This window comes from Aristolochia californica, unplaced genomic scaffold (assembly GCF_029961685.1).
Source record: "Aristolochia californica isolate CCGP_79_NKW_82.1479 unplaced genomic scaffold, dmAriCali1.0.hap1 SCAF_10, whole genome shotgun sequence".
Lineage (NCBI taxonomy): Eukaryota > Viridiplantae > Streptophyta > Magnoliopsida > Piperales > Aristolochiaceae > Aristolochia > Aristolochia californica.
In genome coordinates this window covers 30,118,141-30,139,867 of record NW_027181771.1, presented here as the reverse complement: position 1 = coordinate 30,139,867, position 21,727 = coordinate 30,118,141, and the positions used below count along the sequence as shown (strand labels likewise).

Sequence of the window (21,727 nt, the reverse complement as noted above, 5' to 3'; positions counted from 1 at the left end):
GGGGGGGGGGGGGGGGGGGTCTGAGACGACGCTGAAGGAAGGGGGTTAGCGGCGATAGAAACAGAGGTGAAGGCAGATGAGAGGAGGAAGAAATCGAACCGATGATGACAGAGGCGGTTGACGAGCCAGCTCGGGAGATTTCGAACCATGGTTCGGTCGACGTGGGCTCATTAACACAAATGAGTCTTTTCTTCAAACTTGGTTTGGGATCCAAATAAATCGAGCCAAACCAAGCCAGAACCGAACCGGTTACGGTTCGATGCCACCCGACTCAGGATCCCCGCGTCGTCGATGTGCATAGGTTGGGCTAAGGAGCCGATTTTCATATAAAGCACCGCCTCTTACGAAAGCCTCCGTCGGGTTCTCTTTCCGGTTGCAGTCCCCTCCATAAGCCTGCTGAAGCGTTTTCCAGTTGAGGTTTATCGATTCGAAGATCATAGTATGGTCCTCGTCTACGAATCGACGCTTCTGTTTTAATATCTGAAGTCCTATTGAACCATTGCCATTGCCGCAGGGATTCGGTCGTATAAATTTTTGGGTACAAATCTCATATCGGAAAAGCCTTCCTTTTTTCTATTCATTTTGTTGTAGTTACATTTCGTCCATCTCTTGTTTGTTAATTTCCTCGATTAATAGAAGTTATTTGTGTCGGTTCGCTTACTTTCCTTGTTATACCCGCTCAAAGTGTTTCTTCCTCCCCCAAAAATTTCAGTATGAAGTTAGTTTGATCCCACAAATTTTTTATCAGTTGGACACGTTTATTTAGAAATCCCAGTTTTTTTTACTCTCTATTAGGTATTATTTTCAGTCACTTACAAAGTGAGAAATCGTTTTGTGCATTTGTAACTTATTATTAGTTTTTTCCTTGATTTGTTAAATAACATTAACCAAATCTCCAGTGCCACCAGATTCTCTGCCATCCGTGGTAAACAAAAAATCTAAATTAAGCTGCAGTTTTGGCTCTTATGTTTTTGGCCGTTCGCATCTGTTAGTACGGATTTTATGTGCAGTTGTCTCTGGTGTCAACAGAAGGCTCGAGAAAGAGTTCAACTAGATGACTGTGCCTTTGACATTGCTTAGACGTTACCTTCGTTTTACTATTGTTCTTAGTGTTCATATTTGGTGTTGTCTTTGCAATAATCCTTCATTAGTGTGATTCTTTAATCTAGTAATTTCTATAGATTTGTAGTTAAAGGTTTTGAGTAAAGCGGCGGAATGAAGGATTTCTTTTTTCTTTTTCTTTTTTTTTTATAAAGGAATGAAGAATTTCTTGACATTGATGATACTGCCGTGATCTGATTTTGTGTTCTTCACCATGTTTTCCGTTTTGACTATTCTGAAAACACCTCTCTCCCCAACTTCCCCCCACCAACCCCCGTTGGGCATGTTTGTTAATTTGTTTTTTGGTTTATGTTGTTTCCATATGTCTTGGAAGAGCCAGAATCTGCATTTGCTCCTGATTTCTTTCGAGTGTTTACATTCTCACTATTCATGGCAAATCTCATGTTTCTCATGCTGTTCAATTTTTTTATAATTTCTTGAAGTTTATTTGCTAAAGTACAGTGTATTGTGGATCTTAGGCATGGTCTGCATAGCAATATCAGAATTTACTGAATCTGCAATTCAGTTATATAATAATTTTTGTTCTCGTAGGATATGTGAAGCTGAAGGGTGAATCAATTTTTTGTTCAACTGTGTCCCCATTTTGATGTATCATTCCAGGGATGCCTGCTTAGCTACTTTTTGATATCTATTTTCATGACTTGTTTTGGATTTTAATGGTTTCATATTCTAGAGGTGTGATCTTGCTTATGGAACATTCAGATAGCTGGTCTTTCTGCTTACATATGCTTGTGTTAGGCAGGATAGCCACGTGGTAGCATTCTTTTGTCCTGTACTGAGGGTCTCTATTCAGAATGAAGATGGGTTTTGATAACGAATGCATAATAAACATGCAATCCCTTCCAGGAGAGTATTTCTGTCCTGTATGCCGGTTGCTTGTCTATCCAAACGAGGCTTTACAAACACAGTGTACTCACCTCTATTGTAAACCTTGTTTAACATATATTGTGGGCTCCTCACGTGCTTGCCCATATGATGGTTACCTGGTCACAGAAGCTGATTCTAAGGTTCCATTTCTCTCCCTGTTATTCTTGTTAGCATATGCCTCACATAGTTTTCTTCAGGATTTGTCTAATAACATCAGTGTTGTGACTTTGGCAGCCTCTGATTGAAGTAAATAAATCAGTTGCTGAAGCTATTGGTAGCATACAAGTCCACTGTCTCTATCATAGGAGTGGGTGCACTTGGGAGGGGTCATTGTCAGATTGTACTACACATTGTACTGGATGTGTCTTTGGTGAATCTCCTGTTGTATGCAACAGATGTGGGACACAAATTGTGCATCGTCAAGTTCAAGAACATGCATTAAACTGCCCGGTAATCTAAACGAACCGTCACTGTTCATTTAGTTCCATTATTGTTAATCATTTCAGAGGTCTGATGTATGGTTGGATGAATTTTGATAGGGTGTGCAGCAGCCTGAAACTATGCCAGCCACTACTGCAGAGCAGACTCCGGTTTGTACACAGGAGCCAGTTTCTCAGGGTATGACAACTCTGGCGGCAGTACAAGGTCAAAGCCAGAGCGATGCAAATGCTGCACAGAGCCAAGTTCTTGCTGCAGCCCCTCAACCTGTTGCACAGGGCCCACCAACATTGCATCATGCTCCTACTCCGGATCAATGGTATCAGCAACAGCAGCAGCAACAGCAGTACCAGCAATATTATCAGCAATATCCTGGATATGACCCTTACTCGCAGCAGTATCAGCATCTACAGCCCCACCAGCAGCCTGTAGTGCAGGGTTATCCTCAGAGTCGGCCTTACATGCAGCTTCAGTCCCAGTCTCAGAGCCAATCACAACCTCACACCCAGCCTGCATCGCAGGTCCAGGTTCATTCCCAGCTTCAACCACAGAATGTTTCTCACTCTCAGGTTCACCTACCTCTTCAGTCTCAGATGGTGACACAGTCTCAAATTCAAGCTCAACCTAATCAACAACAACAACAATTTCACTCATCAGCACAGCCCATTCCTCTGGTGCAGCCACAAACTCATCCTCCTGTAGCACTACCTGGACCACCTGTGGGTCCAGCAAATCCCCAGCCGCATGTTCTTCCTCAACCTCGACCACATGCCAATCCTCATACCCAGTCCCATCCACGTCCACCTTATATGCATCAAGCCCCAGTACAGCAAAATCCTCATGCTCAATTTCAGCTGCCAAATGCATCAGTGCATGCTGTTACGGGCCACCAGTCCTATCTGCAGCCTCAAGCTCACCTACAGGCGCCATCTGTTACTCCACACCCTCCCCCAATTCTTTTGCACAATCCCCCCCAGCAACAAGGTTTACCTCAGCATCCCCCTAATCAAGTGCCAGAACAGTTCCCCATACATCAGCAATCTCAGATGCGTCCAAGCAACCCTCCACTTCAGTCCCCAATACCAACACCCCATACTCAACAACCAAGTATGCTACCTCCCCAAGGGCAGCATTCTACTGCCCCTAATCTTCCTCATCCAGGTCAACCAGTATCTTATCAGATTCCAATGCTGCCGATGCCACAGCAGCCACCACAACCTCATCAAATCCAAGGTTCTTTTGGGGGATTTCCTAGTAGTCAGGGCCCACCTTTCATGATGCAGCAAACGAAACAGTCTCAACAATCCTTACCGCCTCAGGGCCCACAATATCCTCAGCTACAGCAAAGTTTTTCTGGCTCACAGGGTCTATCCCATCCCACTCAAAGACCCATGTTGATGAATCAAGGATTGCAGTCTCAGCCATTTCCACAGCCTACTGTCGGATCTGTTGGACCGTCGCGGGCTCAATTTAAGCAGGGTCAGTTTGGCCCAAGTCAGTTACATCAGAATCAGAGGCCTGGATATGTACAGCAGACTTCACAATCACAGTCTGATGCCCAGAATACCATGCGACCTTGTTTGGATCCACAATCTGGTTCAGATGCAGTAGTTAAACAGGAAACTACAGGCAACAATTCTCAACATATAGATGCGACCAATTCAAATGTTTCATATAAGGAACATAATGAAGCCATTCTGAAGCCTATGGATGACAAGGGAAAGCCACCTAGTGGCCTTAGTGATAAGGGATCACTTCACAATCACACTGTTGATAAAACTTCTGGTTCTACAATACACACAGAAGACATGCCAAGACGTGCTAAAAATGCAGAAGACCATGTGGCTAAAAGAATAGTTGAGGGCGATTCACAGAGTGTAGGTGATGGCCAAAAAGGTTCATATCTGGCTAAAAGTTCTGACAGGTATTCTGTACTTGTAACAAAAGAAAAAGAAGAACATACTGTAGATAAAACTCTTCTTTCTCAATCAGAGGAGATTCCTGAACCTCAACAGGATGCAAGTGAATTTGGTCAATTTTCTCAAGTTGTTGGTACAAGTGCTCATACACAGGCATTGAATTCAGTTGCAGAGAAGGAAATACCTAATGGACCTCACCAGGGGCACATTTTGGGGAACACAGACCAAAATGCTTTTCCAACTCAGGAGAACTCAGTAAATTTCCCTCAGCTCCCCCATCAAGGTGTGGGGGGACCCAGGCCACATGGGTGGAGAGGCGTGCTACCATCTGGTCAGATGCAAGCCAAGAATATTGGACAACCTGTTCATGTGGTTCCGATTTCTGAACAACAGCAGTTTCCTTTTGGTCATACTGCACACCCAATGCATGACTGGACCACACAACGGCCACTTGCCCCTGATCACACTGTACCACACTCTATTCCTTTTGCTGGTGCTACTCATGACAGATTCCCAGTGCCTTATGGCCATCAAATGCAGGGGCAGGCAGTAGGCCACTTGAGGCCTCAAGAGCCTGCACAACCACCGGCAGTTCCAGGTGTTTTACCAGGACCAGGCTTTCATCCACTTGGTAGAGGATCCTCCAATGTTGGTCATGGTCAAGGACTCCAAGGTCGTATACCCCCTCCATATGCTGCAGGTCCCCTTTTTTCTCATGGTGAACCTTTATCAGGACCTCCTCTTGGTGGGTCACATTCTCAAATTGGGCATCCTTCTCCAGCTAACCCCATGGATGCTGAGATATTTACACAAAAGAAGCCAGGTAAATTTGAGGCTAACCTACCTGATCCACCTCAAGCTGTATCTGCTGAGAAGGTTCCGCCTGGGCAGCCCGGCAGTAGCCAGTTGAACATGATGAAAGTCAATGGGGCTTCAAGTAAGGGAATTGCTGGTGGGATCCAGGATGCATCCTTAAAGCGTGGTTTACCGGAAGAAAGGTTCAAGCATCTACCGGAAGAGAGGTACAGATCCTTCCCAGAGGAAGGGTTCAGGCCACCACTCAAGGAACGCTTTAAGGCATTTTCAGCAGATTCAAGTCATCACAGTGACCGAAGAGAGTTTGAAGAAGATCTCAAGCAGTTTCCTCGCCCTGCTTATTTTGATGGTGAAAATGCACAAAAATCTGATAGCTACTTCTTGTCAAAGTCCGTTGACCGGGGTCAACATTCTTTTGATAGGGCACCTCACGTGTTTAATCATGATGGTGCAGCAAAAACTGATTCAATACCTTTCTTCTCTTCTGGTATGAGAATGCACCCAGTAGATATTGGAGAGAGATTGAGATTTTGTGATGATAGCCTGGGTAGAAGAGTAGGTCATCCAGAGTTCACTCATTCTGTTTCTGAATTCGGCCGGCATTCTCTGAGAAGTCCTTCTAGAGAATATCCTGGCATTGCTGCTGGAAGATTTAGTAGCAGTTCTGGTGATCTCGGTCGAGGTGGTCGGTTGCGTTTAGAGGAGTTTGATGGCAGGGAACCTCAAGGGTTTGGTGAACGTTCTAAAGCTTTTAGCATTTCTGATTCAATTAGCAGTCTATTCCATGAAAGTCGGTTTCCACTGCCTGTACACATGTGCAGAGGTGATCTTGATGGCCCTGCGAATGTCCCTCCTTTTTTAAGGAATGGTGACTTGGTTGGTCCGGATATTCTGCCTAGCCATTTGCGGCCTGGTGAATCTCTTCCTCATTTGCGAGGTGAACACCTGGCACCCCGTATCCTGCCTAGTCGTTTGCGAGCAGGTGACACCTTAGGTCCAAATTTGTTGCATATTGGTGAAGCAACTGGTTTTGGTGGGTTCCAAAGTCATTTGAGATTTGGGGAATCAATCAGAGGTGGTAGCTTTGCAAGCCGTATACGGAGGGGTGAGTCTGGATTTGGCTTACCAACACATGGCTATCCAAGCGGAGGAGGATTTTTTGATCGTGTGAGTATCTGTTGAAGTTGCTTCTAGTTGCTATCCCTACAAATGCTGTTATTTATAATTGTTTTTGTTTTCCAATGTCGTGTGAATATATATATACACACACACACACACACACACACAGACATATATATATATACGCACATATACACATAAACGTACATACATAAACATACACATACACACACACACACACACACACATATATATATATATATGTATATACATATACACACACACATACGCATATATATATATTTATAATATATGTTCAATAGTATGAATATTATATATAACTCGCATATGTTGGTATAAAACACATTGGCATATGTTGATACAGCTCTACAAACTTCTGTCATGGTTCATGTGAGCTTATGTATGGCCTTCATAACATGGAGCTCACTTAGTGTATAAAATTAGGTAATGTGGCCTTGATAGACTTCTCATTTTCAGAGTGATCCTGAGTCTTTTGACCATATGCGGAGAAGAAAACCTGGGAGCATGGGTTGGTGCCGAATATGCAAAATTGATTGTCAGACTATTGAGGGTCTGGATCTGCATTCTCAGACACGAGAGCATCAAAAGATGGCCATGGATATGGTCCTGATGATCAAGCAGGGCAATGCCAAGAAACAAAGATTGTGAGTGTTGCTGATTCTTTTTTAATTTCCTCGTTCTTTCCAATATTATTATTTTTTATTTTTTTGTTTTTTGTTTTTTGTTATTTGTGGAATGTGTATTTTATCTAATATACTGAATAAGTTTCACTTTTTTTACTTTGTTAATTAGATATTCTGAAGAGCACATCAGTAAGGAAGATGGGAACAATAACAGGAAAGCTGCACTGGATGTGAAGAAATAGGCATTGGCATGTATTAGTCAGCTTGGAGCTTATCACACCAGAGATCTTGCTATTTGTTTCTCCCCTTGTTTTCTTCAAGGAGGCATGTAGGTGTCTTAGCTCTATATAACCAACTTTAGATTTCATATTGGTTTACATGAGTTTTTGTTTTTCAGGTGAATGCCATATTTTGTGAAGATGGTTCTTTGGAATTGAAGTTACTGTGGCATCTTTTTTTTTATTGATATTGTGAGTTCTTTGGCTTATAAAATATATTTAAGTTTATGTTGTATGTCATGTCCTTTTAGTTTAGTGCTGTTAAGCTGCTTGAGTTTACTCTAATTTTTTAATACTCTGCTGGCTTACTTTAGTTCAATACCGTTTATAGTTTGAGTTCCTATAAAATGCTATGTTCAGAAAGAAGAAGAAGTTCCTATGAGTACTTTGTATGTCATCTGTGTATGTCATGTTGATCACTGAGGGTTGGCATGATTTCCATTTCATTAAGTACCCAGTTATGGATGACTGATTGCTATTCTAGTATATTATCAGTTGTTCTGACTCAAAATGTAGGAACCTTGTGATAACTGCTCACTGTTAGGAGTCCATAAGTTCCATGCCCAGTATAGACCTATTAGAAACTTATGGAACTCTCTAATATTTCTAAAAACAAAAGGTGCCAAGGATGAACAATGAATCCTCATTTAGCTTTTATAATATACCAAACTATGTCTACATTGGATCTTTGGCTCAATGCCACTTAGGATATTTAATAATTTTGTCGGTGCAAGTCTTACTAATGATGGGGTATTTGAGTGCATGTGTGTATTCAAATATTCCAATAGGAAACAAAAATATGTGGGACAAAGTTGGACAATTAGAAATAAGAAACCATTATCTTTCTTAAAAAAAGAAAACAAAAAACCATTGATGCTTTTGTTTAATAGTGCTCGAGAAAGGTGATTTTGGTTTGTTTTACTTTTTTCTTAATAGGTATTGTTGCCTTGATGTCCATGCATAAGTGATCCTTTCTTTTATCTTTTTTTTTGAAAAGGAGTGATCCTTTCATTATCAACATATGGTTGTTTTAATTCTGTGTATTTGGCTAGGCATAAGGATGGACCTAGGTCGGGTGTGGACAGGCTTGTGAAAATCTGACCCTGCGTCACTACCCTATTCCCGTTAAAAGCCTTGACAAGGTCGGATTTCCAACCCCAACCTTGTCTAGCTCTTGAAATCCCCGCTCTGCTCGTTGTAATGTCCCTAAAATGCTCTCATTAAGTAAGAATTTTTTTAATAAAAATGAAGGATATATAAGTAAATATCTTTTGTTAGAAGAATTATTTTTCCATAATTGCCTTAACTTGTTTAAAAAACTCATTTGTTCTATGTTTTATCTCTACACAGTTACATAAATGTAATGGTAAAATGGTCATGAAGGCCCTCAAATTGGAGTTGGGAAACCTGACTTGGCCTTGACCCTGCAACAGTTTTTCACATAAAACTTCTCTGCACCTCACAGTTTTGGGATGTTAAGTGGGTTGGGTTGGGGTGTTTCTCCATTTAGCTTTTCATCCCTAGGTAAGTCATTACATTTTGCTATCACATGAATGATCTATTGCTCCCAAATTTTCTTTGGTTTATGTGATGTGTTGGAAATTTTGTTCTTGTTATTACTTTTTCCTCTGTAAACGGTGATCAAGATTTAGATTTTGTTTAGTTAGGGGTGTCACACACCTTAAAGTATTGTCTTTCAAAGTCCATGCTTTGTTAGGGTGCAATATGTTAGGAATTAGACGTCCTAATTCAAAACTAACGAGAACAATAATAATCGCAAAAGACGAAAAAACAAGCACAAAAAACACAAGATTTATATAGGTTCGCCTCAAGGTGAGACTACGTTCTGTTTTCTGTCACTGCAGTAATTCACTATGAAGATGAAATAGTTTACAAGAGAAATCGTACATAGTCAAGTGTTTTTCTCTAACCTCTCTCAATCGCAACTGATGATCCTTCTCGATGATTAACCCTAACAATGGTTCCCCCAAATATAAAGAGACAACTAGAACAACTGTAATACAAGTGTGAAATCTCCAAACTAGGTCGATCTGCGTACCGACTCAGCTTAAGGTGTTAATTAGGCACCACAACTTGACACAATCTGGATCTGACCATTAAAATTTTGTCTGCAGCCACAATCAGATAACTCTAGTGTAGGAGTCTTCATATTTGATAGCCTATAAACCAGTTCTGTATTTAGCATATATAATTATGTATTTTACAACTTTGTAGGACACATGTACCAAGTGCATGTTTTGACTTTCAAACTAAAGAGAGAATTTAAATGGCAGATTTTATTGGGCACCTGATATATATCCTATAACTTTGAGGTTCAATTGGAGTTATTGTTATTTTTGTTGTCATCATTATTATTTTTGAAGACAGTGGAGAACAGATTTTATTATGAGAGGAAAAAGGTATGGGGCTCCCAGGAGTGGTATAGGGTAGCATGTGTGGAATGAGAAAGCAATAACATTAGAATGAACAGTTCAACAATTGGGTTCAATTTTTGCCAGGGGTATTGGGTAGTGTTGTGTGATCAACATTACAAAAAAACTTGTGCAGCAAAGAATAGAATTATCCCAGGAAGGGAACTTCCCATGTATAGGCATTGATTAACAATACTATTTCTAGCTAAGGAATGAGCCATGTCATTGGTGCTTTAGGGAGTATGTAGAGAAGAAATAGTTGTCTGGTTCAACTTTGATATGTCAAAGTGCTGAAATTGGTATGCCTTGGAACCCATACATGCTTTTTCTTACTCTGCACAACAGCAACTTTTGTAGATGAATGCTTGCTCAACTAGCAGAAGCCATGGTTGTTAAAAGCCGAAAGAACTGACCAAGTAGGTGAATCAACTGGTCTGATTAACATAATTAGATCTTTTAGTTTTAATACTATTGTAGTTCATTTCTCAGAAAGAAATACTGTTCTAGTTGAAGTGGTTGAATAAGAGGTTCAGCTGTCTTATTATTGAACTGAATACAGGCCGTGATGCTGATGGTTGGGCAAGTTTTTTACAACTTAGGCAACAAGTAGTGCTGTCAAGTGCAAGACAGAGAGCAGCTAGAAGGTGATGAGAGCAACTGGACTAAATCTATCATAAGATTGGCTGCACAGATGCAATCATAGTTGGTTATGTGTCTTTGTAGGTCAACAAGGGGTGTAGGAATTGAGTTATACTAGCCTTATGGAAGATATGCTTAAGGGCCTATTTCAGCTGCCAGCAATACATCCAATGTTGGAACATTGGAGGTGATCTATGAAATTGCTTCCTGGTGTCAAAGTGAACGCTGTTAAAAATATTAAAAGGGGCTGCCTATCCTGAGTGGAGTCGCCATAAGGCTGCTTTGAACAGTAGTGAGAGTGGTTCAAGGTCCCTGACTTTTATAATTCATTTGGTATAAAAATGTCTACATACCTAATGTTAGTAGTTGATGTCCTCATCATTACCACCCAACAGTCTTGCATGGTTTTGAAATGAATGCTCAGTAGAACAATGACCGAATTAAATCAAAAGGTAAGGGGAAAAGATAAAAAATTCCTTCATAAACTCTTAAGTGCTTGTTTTTTGTGGATTGGGCTTTTGGCTCAGTGGCCACATTGGGTATATACGTGTGCTTTTTTTTTGGGGGGGGGGGGAGTCCAATTGTAAGGTTTTGGCTTCAAGTCTCGTCAAGGCATGGTATGTTTTCGGTCTTGTGTACTAGAATTTGAAAAGAAAACACTAAGTGCCCTTGTTGATTCTTTTTCCTTTGTTCCTTATTTGTAGCATTGCTCTTTTTCTCTCACTTTCTATATCTTCCCTTTGTCGCAAATTCTTGTTTTCTTCTTTTTTCTGTATATTGTTTTTTGACTTCCCATCTTATTGTCTCTCTTTTATTTTCTTGTCTAAGTGCTGTCCATCTGAATTATAATTTTTTACTTTTTGGACATAAAAATTAGGGAAGGGTGTGTTCAGCAGGGAACCCTCCCTGACCTTGATCCGCATGAGGCAGGGATGTGTTAACCCCAAAATCAGACCTGACCCGGTATATATCAAGGAACCAGCTTTGCCCCTGACCTGTTTGAGGCGGGGGTGCGTTCCAAAACCTGCCCTGTGGGGTGTGGATGGACTTGTAAGACGGGTTTGCATGGCGGGGATGAGGTTGAAAATTCAAAGCCATAACCAGTTTTTTGCAGGGATGGATTTCTTGGCAGGGTCGTTGCCATCCCTAATAAAAATGGAGTTCCTTCTGCTTGACTCCTTTTTTTGTGAATAAATTGTTGGCATACTGTAATTCTTTTTCTACTAATTGACACTCTCTTGAGTCTTAATGTGCAAGTGTACTTGCTATTTGGTGTATGGCCTTGTCCCATAGGGGTGCTTGCATCAGCTGTCATATAATTTTTTAGGAAAGGCAGCATGTAGTTGTCAATTGATGTTGGATCAGACATCAGTAAATCGGTTGTGTACTGTGTAATAGAATTACAACCTACCCTTATGTTTATGTTTAAAAACAATAATGTAGCATGCTGCTGGATCATAAGTTAGACTTTTTTGTGTTTCTTGAAGTTCTTCCCTCTTAACAATGTCTGCCATCTTTAGGGGTGGGCAATTTGTTTTCTAAGATGTCTTATTTTCCTAGATTTTTGTTTTGAAAAAGGCAAATTTATTCAAGGCAAGCAAGGAGCAAAATACAAGTAACAATTACAAAGTCAGCAAATGAGCATTCTGGTTATAATAAACAATTGAAGAGAATTTCCTTAGTTGGCAAGGGAATCGACTAAGGAGTTAGCTGGTTTAGGAACATGAGCCCAAGTACAATTAAACAAGAAAGAAATTTCAACAGTTTCAATGTAGCCTAGTAGCGCCAAGGGGGCTTTGACAGTGAGGAGCACCAGAAAATCATGACTTTAGATTCCTTTGATGAGGAGATTGTCACCCAAGGTGATCTCAGAATGTAATCAGCCCCTACAGAAGAGTGCGTAGCTTGGCAGAGGTGGAATCAGAAATCCCCGTTGTCCTTGGAGTAAGAAATGAGGGTAGAACCCTTGCAGTTTCTGATGGCACCTCCATACCTAGCCTACCCGGATTCCCAAGGGCACTCCCCACAGTGTCGGTTGCGCATGTTTGCATCAACCAGGCAATTGCAACCTACATTTCCGAAGGGGCCTCACGGATGATGAGGCCATGGAAGCCTCTCGCCTGCTGTCCAGCCTCACACACGTCAAGCTTAAAACGTCAATCTCGGACCAACTCATTTGGATCTCTTGCCCAAAAGGCTCCTTCTCAATGGCATCGACCTACAAGTATCTCCATGACTATCCCTCCCCTTGCTCCAACCACCCCGCTGCCTTAGTCTGGTCCCTTTGTGCTCCTCGTGGAGCCAAGTTCTTCGCCTGGTGCTCATTTCGCGATAGAATTCTTACCAGCGACAACCTTCTTAAGCGTGGAGCTCAAATTCCAGACCCTTGCCCCTTCTGCTACAATTCTTTAGAAGCAACCTTGCACGTGCTCCTCCATTACCGTTTTGCCCAGGAAATCTGGTAAAATCTCCTATGTAGGATTGGTATACAATAGTGTATCATCGGTGACCTCACTGCTATGATCCATTCCCTTGTTGGCTCTTGGCTCCCGAAACTTGGTGGCATAATCCTCATCTCTAGTTGTACCGGTTACATTCCTTGGGCACTCTAGAAAGAAAGAAACAAGAGGAAATTTCAGCTCAAGGCGGCAAGTGCTTTAGTGTTCACTGACTCTATTGCCGGCCGGATATTTGCTTGGCTCCTCACAAGGAAGGATTTTACTCATCTTAGCAGCTCCCACCTCGGTTGAAATTGGCAACTTGTTGCTGCCATGTCGGGCAGCACTTGCCCCCCATCATGGAAGCCTGGACCTCCCCCTCCTGGTCATTTTAAGCTGAATTTTGATGGTAGCGCAATTGGCTGGCTTGGGCCTACGGATTTCAGTGGAATCATCCATTCAGGTGATGGCAACCTCCTACTCTCATTTGCTGGCCCCCCCGGCATATCGGACTCCACCTCCGCGGAGTTTGCTGGCCTATTCGATGGTTTAAGCATCTTTCAGGATCGTTTCTTTGGTTCCCTCATCATCGAGGGGGATTCAAAAGTGGCTATTGATTGGTTTGCTACGTCCAAAGCTCCCCCTCAGAGACATTGATAAGTCTTTTTTGACATATATTGCCTCTTCCCTCAGTTGTACTTGGGTGCATGTGCCCAGATCAGCCAATTGCTTTGCAAGCTATCAAGCTAGAGGGGGCTCATCCCTACAATCCCTTGATGTGTTGGGAGTCGCCACTTAATTAGGTTGTATCTTTCTTCTCCTTGTCTTAATAAATTTACACATTTCATAAAAAAAAAGCTTTAAGAAAACATGAATTTGTAACATTCTGTGACAAGCTGGGCCTTATAGACATATATGTTCCAGCTTGAGGGAGAGTGTTAGAAATACTACTGAAGGGTATTTTTGTCATTTTAAATATGCAGATGTTCCTGATTTCCTCACTATCTTATTCTACATCTTTTATTATGACTCTAGACTTAAGTTTATGTAATTTGGTTATGTAGGATGGGAGAAAGGATTTAAGTCATTAAGGGGCATATATTTGTAATTTTCCAAAATTCACTTATAAATAGATGGGGGATCGAGCTCGACCCCCAATGTGACTTCATCCAAAAAGTCTCTTCCTTCAATTTCTTCTCTTTTCCTTCTTATTTTACGTTTTTGCATATATAAACCAGCATCATGAAAACTGGACCAGACTGGCTGATGCGATTGGGTTGAACCTGAACTGGAATCACACTCCTTACTGGCTCTTCCATTAGATGCAACTGTTTTTAGCTGAGCCAAGGGAATCAGCAGATTGAACCGGTTTGATCATGAATCGGACCAATTGGATCCATCCGGTTCGATTACCGCGATAAAGAATACTAATGACTTACTAAACACCTCCCTGAATGCCTGACAAGTCTGCTATGCTATTGACTTGTGTAAGAACCTGAGAACAGTTATATATAGATTTAAACTCTGTTGCATCCCATTTCGGGTCAACTCCTAATTGAACTAGGTCTAACCAAATTCAATCGAAATTGGCCATTCATTCGGTTTGATTATTGTTTTGGTTAAAAAAACACTGAACAGATAAGGTCCAATATGGTGACTGGACCCATGCTCAACATATGTACTTGAGTAAAGATGTTATTTCACCATGGTGCTCAATTCAGTTGTTTGTCAAATCTCACTAGTACTAGGTAATATGTTGTAGGTCTGACTTTTACTAACTTGTATATACAAAATTACATGGATTAGAATCATCATTTGGCAAAGAGAGGAAGAAAAACATTACATAGGTGCAAGCCTGCTATAGTACCTATTGGGATCTGCTCAGAAACAGATGACTTACACCTGCCTGAAGTCCTGCCGGAATTATTTGAGTGGTTTACAAAAAATTGTTCTCTGAAGGTGAGGAGGTCATTGGGGGACACCCATCTCCCGATGTAAGCTGTTTTGACATATCAGGTGTATTGGCTGATGCTTAATGTGGAACGGACGTTGCAGACATGGTTTTTCGACTGGGCAAATTGACTCAACCCCCCACCCCTCACCCCCGACCTGACTTGGATTTCCGGGTGATCAAGTTGGGAAATCACGGTTACAGATATTTTTAGACGTTTTGAAACAAAAAAGGTATTTTTAGGCATGTTGGACATTGAAGGGGTACGTTAGGGGAGAGGGCTGTATCATCATGCCTCCCTTACAAACAAAGACATTGGGTGGTATGCATTATGTACTGCTGATACATAATGCTTTGCTATCTTCCCTTTCCTTGTAATGTCACAGTCCCAACTCTTTATCATGAACAAAGCCTTGTTCCAGCTTTGTCATGGTCAACTAGTTGCTACAAACAGCTAGTCTCCTTTAATTCTTTATCCTGCTAGGAAGCAGAATTTTTTTGGCTAATCTTGAGGTTGGTGGTTATTGAGATATATACTATTTTCTTTGTCTATTCATGCTTTCATTAGATCACAATTTCATATGATGACATTGTAATTCAATATTTATTTTAATTTCAAGTACTGTTCTCGGGTCCTTCAGTTTGAGCTTTCCTCCGTATGATTTCAGTTACTTATAGTGCTGAACGTTGTGGATCTGATTTTGGCTGTTACCTTCGTACGAGAAGCATCAGTGCAAACCGTTTTCTTTCAGATTTTATGAAGCATGTTCGGTCTTATCCACTCTGGTACCTGCTGCCAAGTCACTCAAAGGTTAACCTATCCTTTTCTGGAGATGTTATTTGTGTTACTTTCATGCTAGCTATTAGTAGGAAATAGTGATTACTTGCACATATTATTTGAGCTTTTAGTCCAAAAGAATATTGTTGTACATTAAATAACAATGGTTTTTAATTCAAAATTTAGTATTAGTTGTGTGAGATGCAAAAGTAGAAATAATAGGCTCCAACAGGTAGATTCTATTAAGTGTTATGTAAATTAACAAATCATTTGTAGATATAGGCCTAGGGTCTAATATCTATTGTTGAAAAGTGAGAAAATTAGTCTTAGAAATGGAAGAAAGTGAAATCACAAGAACAAATGCGAATTTGTTAGTAACAACACTAAGCTTGTCTTCCCTAATGGTATTAGTGGTTCTTTACTCTGAAAAGCTCATTAGTTTAGAAAAAAAAAACACTAAAGTCATATTGGTTTTTTATGGTCCCACAAGAGTGGGTGGTAGTAGGTAAAGGGAGTTGGTTCTATTAACACGTGAAAAGAATTGATGCATAATCAAATTATCTGAACAATTAAGTTTTCTTGTTGACTTAAGCATGTGGTATGATTCACATAATTAATTGTAAAAATCAAGATTTGGGTGAAGGAAGAGGAGAAAATTGAGAGAAAAAGGAGAAAGGAAAAGAACTTTCTGAAGAGTATGAAAGGCTTCGTTGGGAACTGTGCACGAATTCTTAGACTTCGTAAACAAGTGTTTTGAGTTGCAAATTATAAAAATACCCTTATACACTTAATAAACCTTATTCTCATTATATCTCCCTAACTAGACATCCTATGTACATGAAAATTTAACCACTGATATAATTTAACATGCAGAATAAGATTACATAAAGAAAATTAATCACTGAAGTGGTAAAATGATCAAAATACCCTTGGGGGTAAAATGACCAAATACCCATGAATATATTTTCTAACTCTCCCCCTCAAGCTGGCGCGTGTGTATCCAAGAATCCCAACTTGTTGTAGAGTGATATAAATTCTCGCTTGCCAAGGGCCTTCGTGAAGACATCTCCCAACTGATATCCAAACTGAAAAATTAGAGCTATTACCTCCTTTTTCATCACCACATCTTGAATGAAGTGGCAATCCACTTCTATATGTTTATTCCTCTCATGGAAAATTGGGTTACTTGCTATAAAGACAAGGGTCAGATTATCACAAAACATGCTCATCGACTCATTTTGGTTGAAATCCAACTCTCATGAGACTGACCTAACCCACATCAACTCGCTCACTGTGTGAGCCATCGCCCTATATTCGGCTTGTGCACTAGACTGGGATACAACATTCTGCTTTTTACTTCTCCAACAAACCAAATTTCATCTTAGGAAGACACTATCCAGAGGTCGACTTTCTGTCCCGTTGAACCTTGCATAGTCTACATAATGGAAAACCTCTATCGTCATATGATTGTTAGGTATAAAGAAAAAACCTATTCTTGGTGTTCCTTTCAAATGCCTCAAAATTCTTTGTACAACTTTTAAGTGTACTTTCCAAATATGTTCCATAAACTGGCTCACTACACTTAATGCAAAAAAAATCTCAGGTCTAGTAATTGTTGCATAAATTAACTTTCCCACTAATCCAATACTATGTTCTATCATTTAATTTGTCACTTTGCTCATTATGGAGATCATGTCCCACTTCCATTGGGGTATCAGCTGGCTTGGCTCCCAACAAACCGTACTCTTGAAGTATATCTGTGACATACTACATTGTGTCATTACAACGCCTTTACTTTTCGCCACTTCAATGCCCAAAAAGTATTTCAACAGTCCTAAGTCTTTAGTTTGAAAATTTGTAGACAAACGAGACTTTTTTTTTTTTTTTGAAGAGTATGTGACAAACGAGACTTGGTGTCTTCTATATTAGAAATATCACTCCCAGATAGTATAAAGTCATTTACATAAAACCAAAATCACCACAATTCTAGATGACCTCTTCATCACAAACAAGGAGTGATCACAATGACTCCTCGAGAACCACAACCTGGCTGAATTTTGTCAAACCTAGCACATAGATTATGCTTCAGCCCATAAATCGCCTTTAAGTTTGCATACTTTGTGTCTCCCCCTGAGCAACATATCTTGGAGGTTGCTCCATATATACCTCTTCTTCCAAATCACCATATAAGCGTTAGGAATTAGACGCCCTAATTCCAAACTAACGAGAGTAATAATAATAATGGTAGAAGAAGAAAAACAGCAAGCATGAAAATACAACAAGATTTATACAGGTTTGCTTTAAGGTGAGACTACGTCTTGTCTTCCACTGTTGCAGTAATCTACTATGAAGATGAAATAGTTTACAAGAGAAATCGCACACACTCACAAGTGTTTTTCTCTAACCTCTCTTGGGCCGCAACTCAAGATCCTTCTCCGATAATGAAACCCTAATAGCAGTGAAAAAACTAGGGCAACCGCAATACAAGAGTGAAATCCCTAAACTGCTCTTAAGATACATTTTGACAAACTTAGCCCAATTAAGATAATTAGGCCCTGTCAATTTTTCCGAAGTAATCATGATGGTATCCTTTCCATCAAACCCAAAATTTTCTCCACTAAGGTGTGCCCCACTCACAAAATTAGGGTTAGGACACAAAAATAGGATATGTGCACTTCAACAATCCAATAACCAACAATTCACATCTATTTCAACCAATATTATGCAAAAGTAGTAGCAATTGGGGATGACATCATCAGTAGGGTGATGATGTAGGCATCCAACATTGGGTTGGGTGACGCAGATCTCAAAAAACCTAATTAGGCACCCAATTAGGGCAATCTAAGTGTAGAGAATCCTTCAATGATTCATGAAGACCAGTAACCCTAAGGTTATGGCAGAGAAAAAAAAAAACTTAACTTCGATGATCCAGCATAAAAAACTTATAGTTTTTCTCCTTTCAGCAGGTCATCCTCTTAAAAAATGGCTAGAATCTACAGTAGAATGCTCTCGTCAACGATCTATTGCTCTGATACCATGTAAAAATACTGATTTGGGTGAAGGGGAGAAAATTGAGAGAAAAGTAGAGAGTGAAAGGTTTTGTTGGGAATTGTGCACGAATTCCAAGACTTCTTAAATAAGTGTTTTGAGTTACAAATCCCAAAAATACCCCTATACACTTAATAAAGCTTAATCTTTTTATATCTCCCCAACCACACATCCTAGTACATGAAAATTTCACTGATATAATCTAACATGCAGGATAAGATTACACTAAGAAAGTTAAGCACTGAAGTGGTAAAATGATCTAAATAACCCTGGATGTATTTTCTAACATTAATCTTTGAAGCTTTCTTTGTGTGCGATTTCTGCGAGTTTCAGTCAAATTTTCTTGTGATAATGGCATGTTGTTATCTTTTTTCTTTACCTTATCCGTTTTCAGACTTTAGATGCTACTTTGTGCTAATAAAAAGATGTGTTTTTTACCTCTTTGAGAACCCTAACTTTTTGAGGAGTCAAACCAGCCTTTTGCTTGGTGTTCTAACTTTTAACTTCTGTCAGTACCTTCAGGAAGGGTCATTTTGTAAAAGGGTTAATGCTTCTTTTATTTCAGCATCTATGATGTGTAACTACATCTTTGTTATCCTTGCACTTTGATTGCCAGTGAAGATACATATGGGGAAATTAGACTGAGATGCTTATTTCCAGTATTTTTATGTGCAACTTTTCTTCTTTCCCTTTTTTTGGGGCCAATTATGAGTTATACTACAAACGTTTTGTAAACTTTTTGTGAAGTTTGAGTGGTACTATTCTCAAGATCCAGAGCTGGCCTTTTTTTTTTTACTAATTTCATTTGTTAACTCCTTTGCCCTTTCTTTCTTGCCTAAGTGATGTTTGCAAATGACAATGTCATTAGGCATTCGATGATTAAAAAAGAGTGTCAATAGGCATTCTTTTACTGAGTTAAGTTCTAAGGTGGACATGGAAAGTGGAGGTGAGCATCTATGATGTTAACGTCTTTTGTTATCCTTGCACTTTGATTGCTAATGAAGAAACATATGGGCAAAGTGGCTGAGATGCTTATCTTCTGTTTTTTTTTTTTTTTTTGGTTCTTTTTTAGTTTTGGGATCAATAATGGGCTATACTCTGTGTGGTGTAATTTTCCTTGAAAGGATTGTAGATCCTAATTTTATACTTTCTGTGATTCTGAAACTTGCTTCGTTTTGCTTATTAACTTTTCTTTATTCTTTGTACTACACCTCAATTGTATGATGCTTTAGATAATTCTAGTTGTAATATGAAGTTATTGTTTATCCATAAAAACTAAAAAAGGTCCCAAGTACTCTATGTAAAACTATAATTAAGGTGATGCTTTATTTAATGATAATTTTAGTTTTAATATGAAATTACTTATCCGTATGCCCTAAAAAAGGTCCAAAGTACTCTTATGTACAACAATATTTAAGGTGATGACTCTATTTAGTGATAATTTTAGTTTTAATAAAAAATTACTTATCCATATGCCTTAAAAAAGTTCCCAAGTACTCTTATGTAAAACTATATTTAAGGTGATGACTCTATTTAGTGAGTCTACCCAAAAATGGGAAAATGACAACAAACGGTTTTAATTATTGCTTTCTTGAATGATGAGAGGTGTTCTAAATCATTAAAATTAATGTTTGTGTACCGTCTCAATAGGATTATTCTGCTTTGATGCTGCCATTAAATTAGTTAAAATATATTTTTTGAAATAGTGCTGAAATTAGTTAATATTTTAAGGCTAGAATGGTGTCTGCTGACTAATATTAGGTCCTATAGGTATTGTAGGCAACTAATTTAGCTTCTTTTTTGTGGATTTCTTTGTTTTGAAGGCTGCATGCCAATTTGATAGAGGCGTCTGTTGGTTACCAGATTGATGTATAGTAGTAAATGTAGGTGCTTTTGCTTGATTATTGTATCTGCAAGATTCATGAGGTTTTAATTTCAAGTCTCTGTTAGCTGTTTTGAGCTTAACCTGTCCTTGAGCGATGGTGGCACATAATGTTCTGAGGCTTGTATATGTGACGTTGAAGTTTTATGGTTAGTAGTACTGGTTAGTTGTTGCATATGTGACTACAGGATGTAGCAAAACCTAGATCAGGCAGAGCTTTGAATCATTAAAGCGCTGCATTGGCTACTTTTAACATTTGGTCGATTAGGAAATACTTAATAGTTTCAGTAAAAGCTCTATTTCTGTAGCAAAATGAGTTGTCTAGTGTCGTCACAGTTCTGATAGAATTCAATACTAATCTCACCTGTGAGATTAACATTCTGTTGAAGAGAAAATAACTCTGGTTTCTGTGAGCTTGAATTACTTTATCTAGACATCTAATTATATTTGCATACTGACGGACATTGATACAGATTTATCCTGTAGGGTTCAGTAATAACTTCTGCAAGAGAGAATGTACCCTTTTGACATTTGAAGGCTTAACTTTGATAGTGAATGTCAATAGAAATATGCTGTGCTAATACCTTACGAAGTGTACTTCTTATGTGTCTGCTAGGTTATGTGTGCCTCAGTTAGGTTCCTTGATTTGAAGAGAAGCACATGACCACTCTGGTTTCTATTTTCTAATTATGGCTTTCTTTGAATATTACCCACTTGGGTGGTGGTCGTGTGCAGAAGAGGACGTATCAGAGTGGATCTCAACCTTCCTGTAGGAAACAAAGTGACACCCAGAAAAGACTAACATTGCCACCCAAGAATGGTAACTTACAGAATTGACAAATAAAACAGGCACAAGCTTACCATATGTAACACCAACCTTTCTTCCGCCAAGAAGTCGTTACAAACTAGAACAGCAAGACAGGAGATGAAGGCCCAGATTTTGAGCAAGCTCAAGATTAATCAATTTGTTCAAAGGAAACGACTCCGACAACCCACACACGGCCCTCAGTTTGCGTCCATGTTTGCCAACTTCCTCTTCTCTGTTGCATTCAGAACTATAGAGAATGGAGAATCCCATCCCCATCCCACCCTTCAGTTCTGTAACCAGAGTCAGTGGAGCTTTCAAAATACTGTCGTCGTGTTTTTTTCAAGATTATTTGATATTCTTATGAACAACGTATTTGGAAGTTGCTGGAGTTTTTTCATTATCCAATTGGGACTTCCCGTAGCATGTAAGTGGGACTTGTTCAGATTTGAATCCTTAGCACAAGTGTCTTTTAATGCGGAACTAAGAATAGTCAATTAAACCATATATCATACACACGGTGCTGTCTG

General features: G+C 39.6%; 2 protein-coding genes and 2 non-coding genes across 4 annotated transcripts; all 4 read left to right on the top strand.

Moving 5' to 3' along the window:
* The first annotated feature begins 504 nt into the window (after positions 1-504).
* Positions 505-21,620, top strand: LOC137935467 (chromatin modification-related protein eaf-1-like). The gene is made up of 9 exons (XM_068780120.1): positions 505-538; positions 1,969-2,129; positions 2,224-2,439; positions 2,529-6,329; positions 6,780-6,967; positions 7,116-7,274; positions 7,344-7,416; positions 15,353-15,495; positions 20,334-21,620. The coding sequence occupies exons 4-6, from the start codon at positions 2,550-2,552 to the stop codon at positions 7,186-7,188; spliced, it is 4,041 nt and encodes a 1,346-aa protein (XP_068636221.1). The 5' UTR covers positions 505-538; positions 1,969-2,129; positions 2,224-2,439; positions 2,529-2,549; the 3' UTR covers positions 7,189-7,274; positions 7,344-7,416; positions 15,353-15,495; positions 20,334-21,620.
* On the top strand, positions 13,067-13,390 carry LOC137943069 (uncharacterized). Its single transcript, XM_068788763.1, has one exon. The coding sequence runs from the start codon at positions 13,067-13,069 to the stop codon at positions 13,388-13,390; it is 324 nt and encodes a 107-aa protein (XP_068644864.1).
* On the top strand, positions 19,072-19,162 carry LOC137943317 (small nucleolar RNA snoR26). Its single transcript, XR_011110652.1, has one exon. It is a non-coding gene; the product is annotated as a small nucleolar RNA snoR26 (small nucleolar RNA).
* Positions 19,458-19,544, top strand: LOC137943318 (small nucleolar RNA snoR26). Its single transcript, XR_011110653.1, has one exon. It is a non-coding gene; the product is annotated as a small nucleolar RNA snoR26 (small nucleolar RNA).
* Positions 21,621-21,727: the final 107 nt, after the last annotated feature.

What these genes read in the sequence shown, in the direction of transcription:
- LOC137935467 (XM_068780120.1), top strand. Translation starts at nt 2,550, where the DNA reads ATGCCAGCCACTACTGCAGAGCAGACTCCGGTTTGTACACAGGAGCCA. An exon ending in GAGGAGGATTTTTTGATCGT is followed by an intron (nt 6,330 to 6,779) that starts GTGAGTATCTGT and finishes TCTCATTTTCAG; the next exon opens with AGTGATCCTGAGTCTTTTGA. An exon ending in AATGCCAAGAAACAAAGATT is followed by an intron (nt 6,968 to 7,115) that starts GTGAGTGTTGCT and finishes TTTGTTAATTAG; the next exon opens with ATATTCTGAAGAGCACATCA.
- LOC137943069 (XM_068788763.1), top strand. Translation starts at nt 13,067, where the DNA reads ATGTCGGGCAGCACTTGCCCCCCATCATGGAAGCCTGGACCTCCCCCT.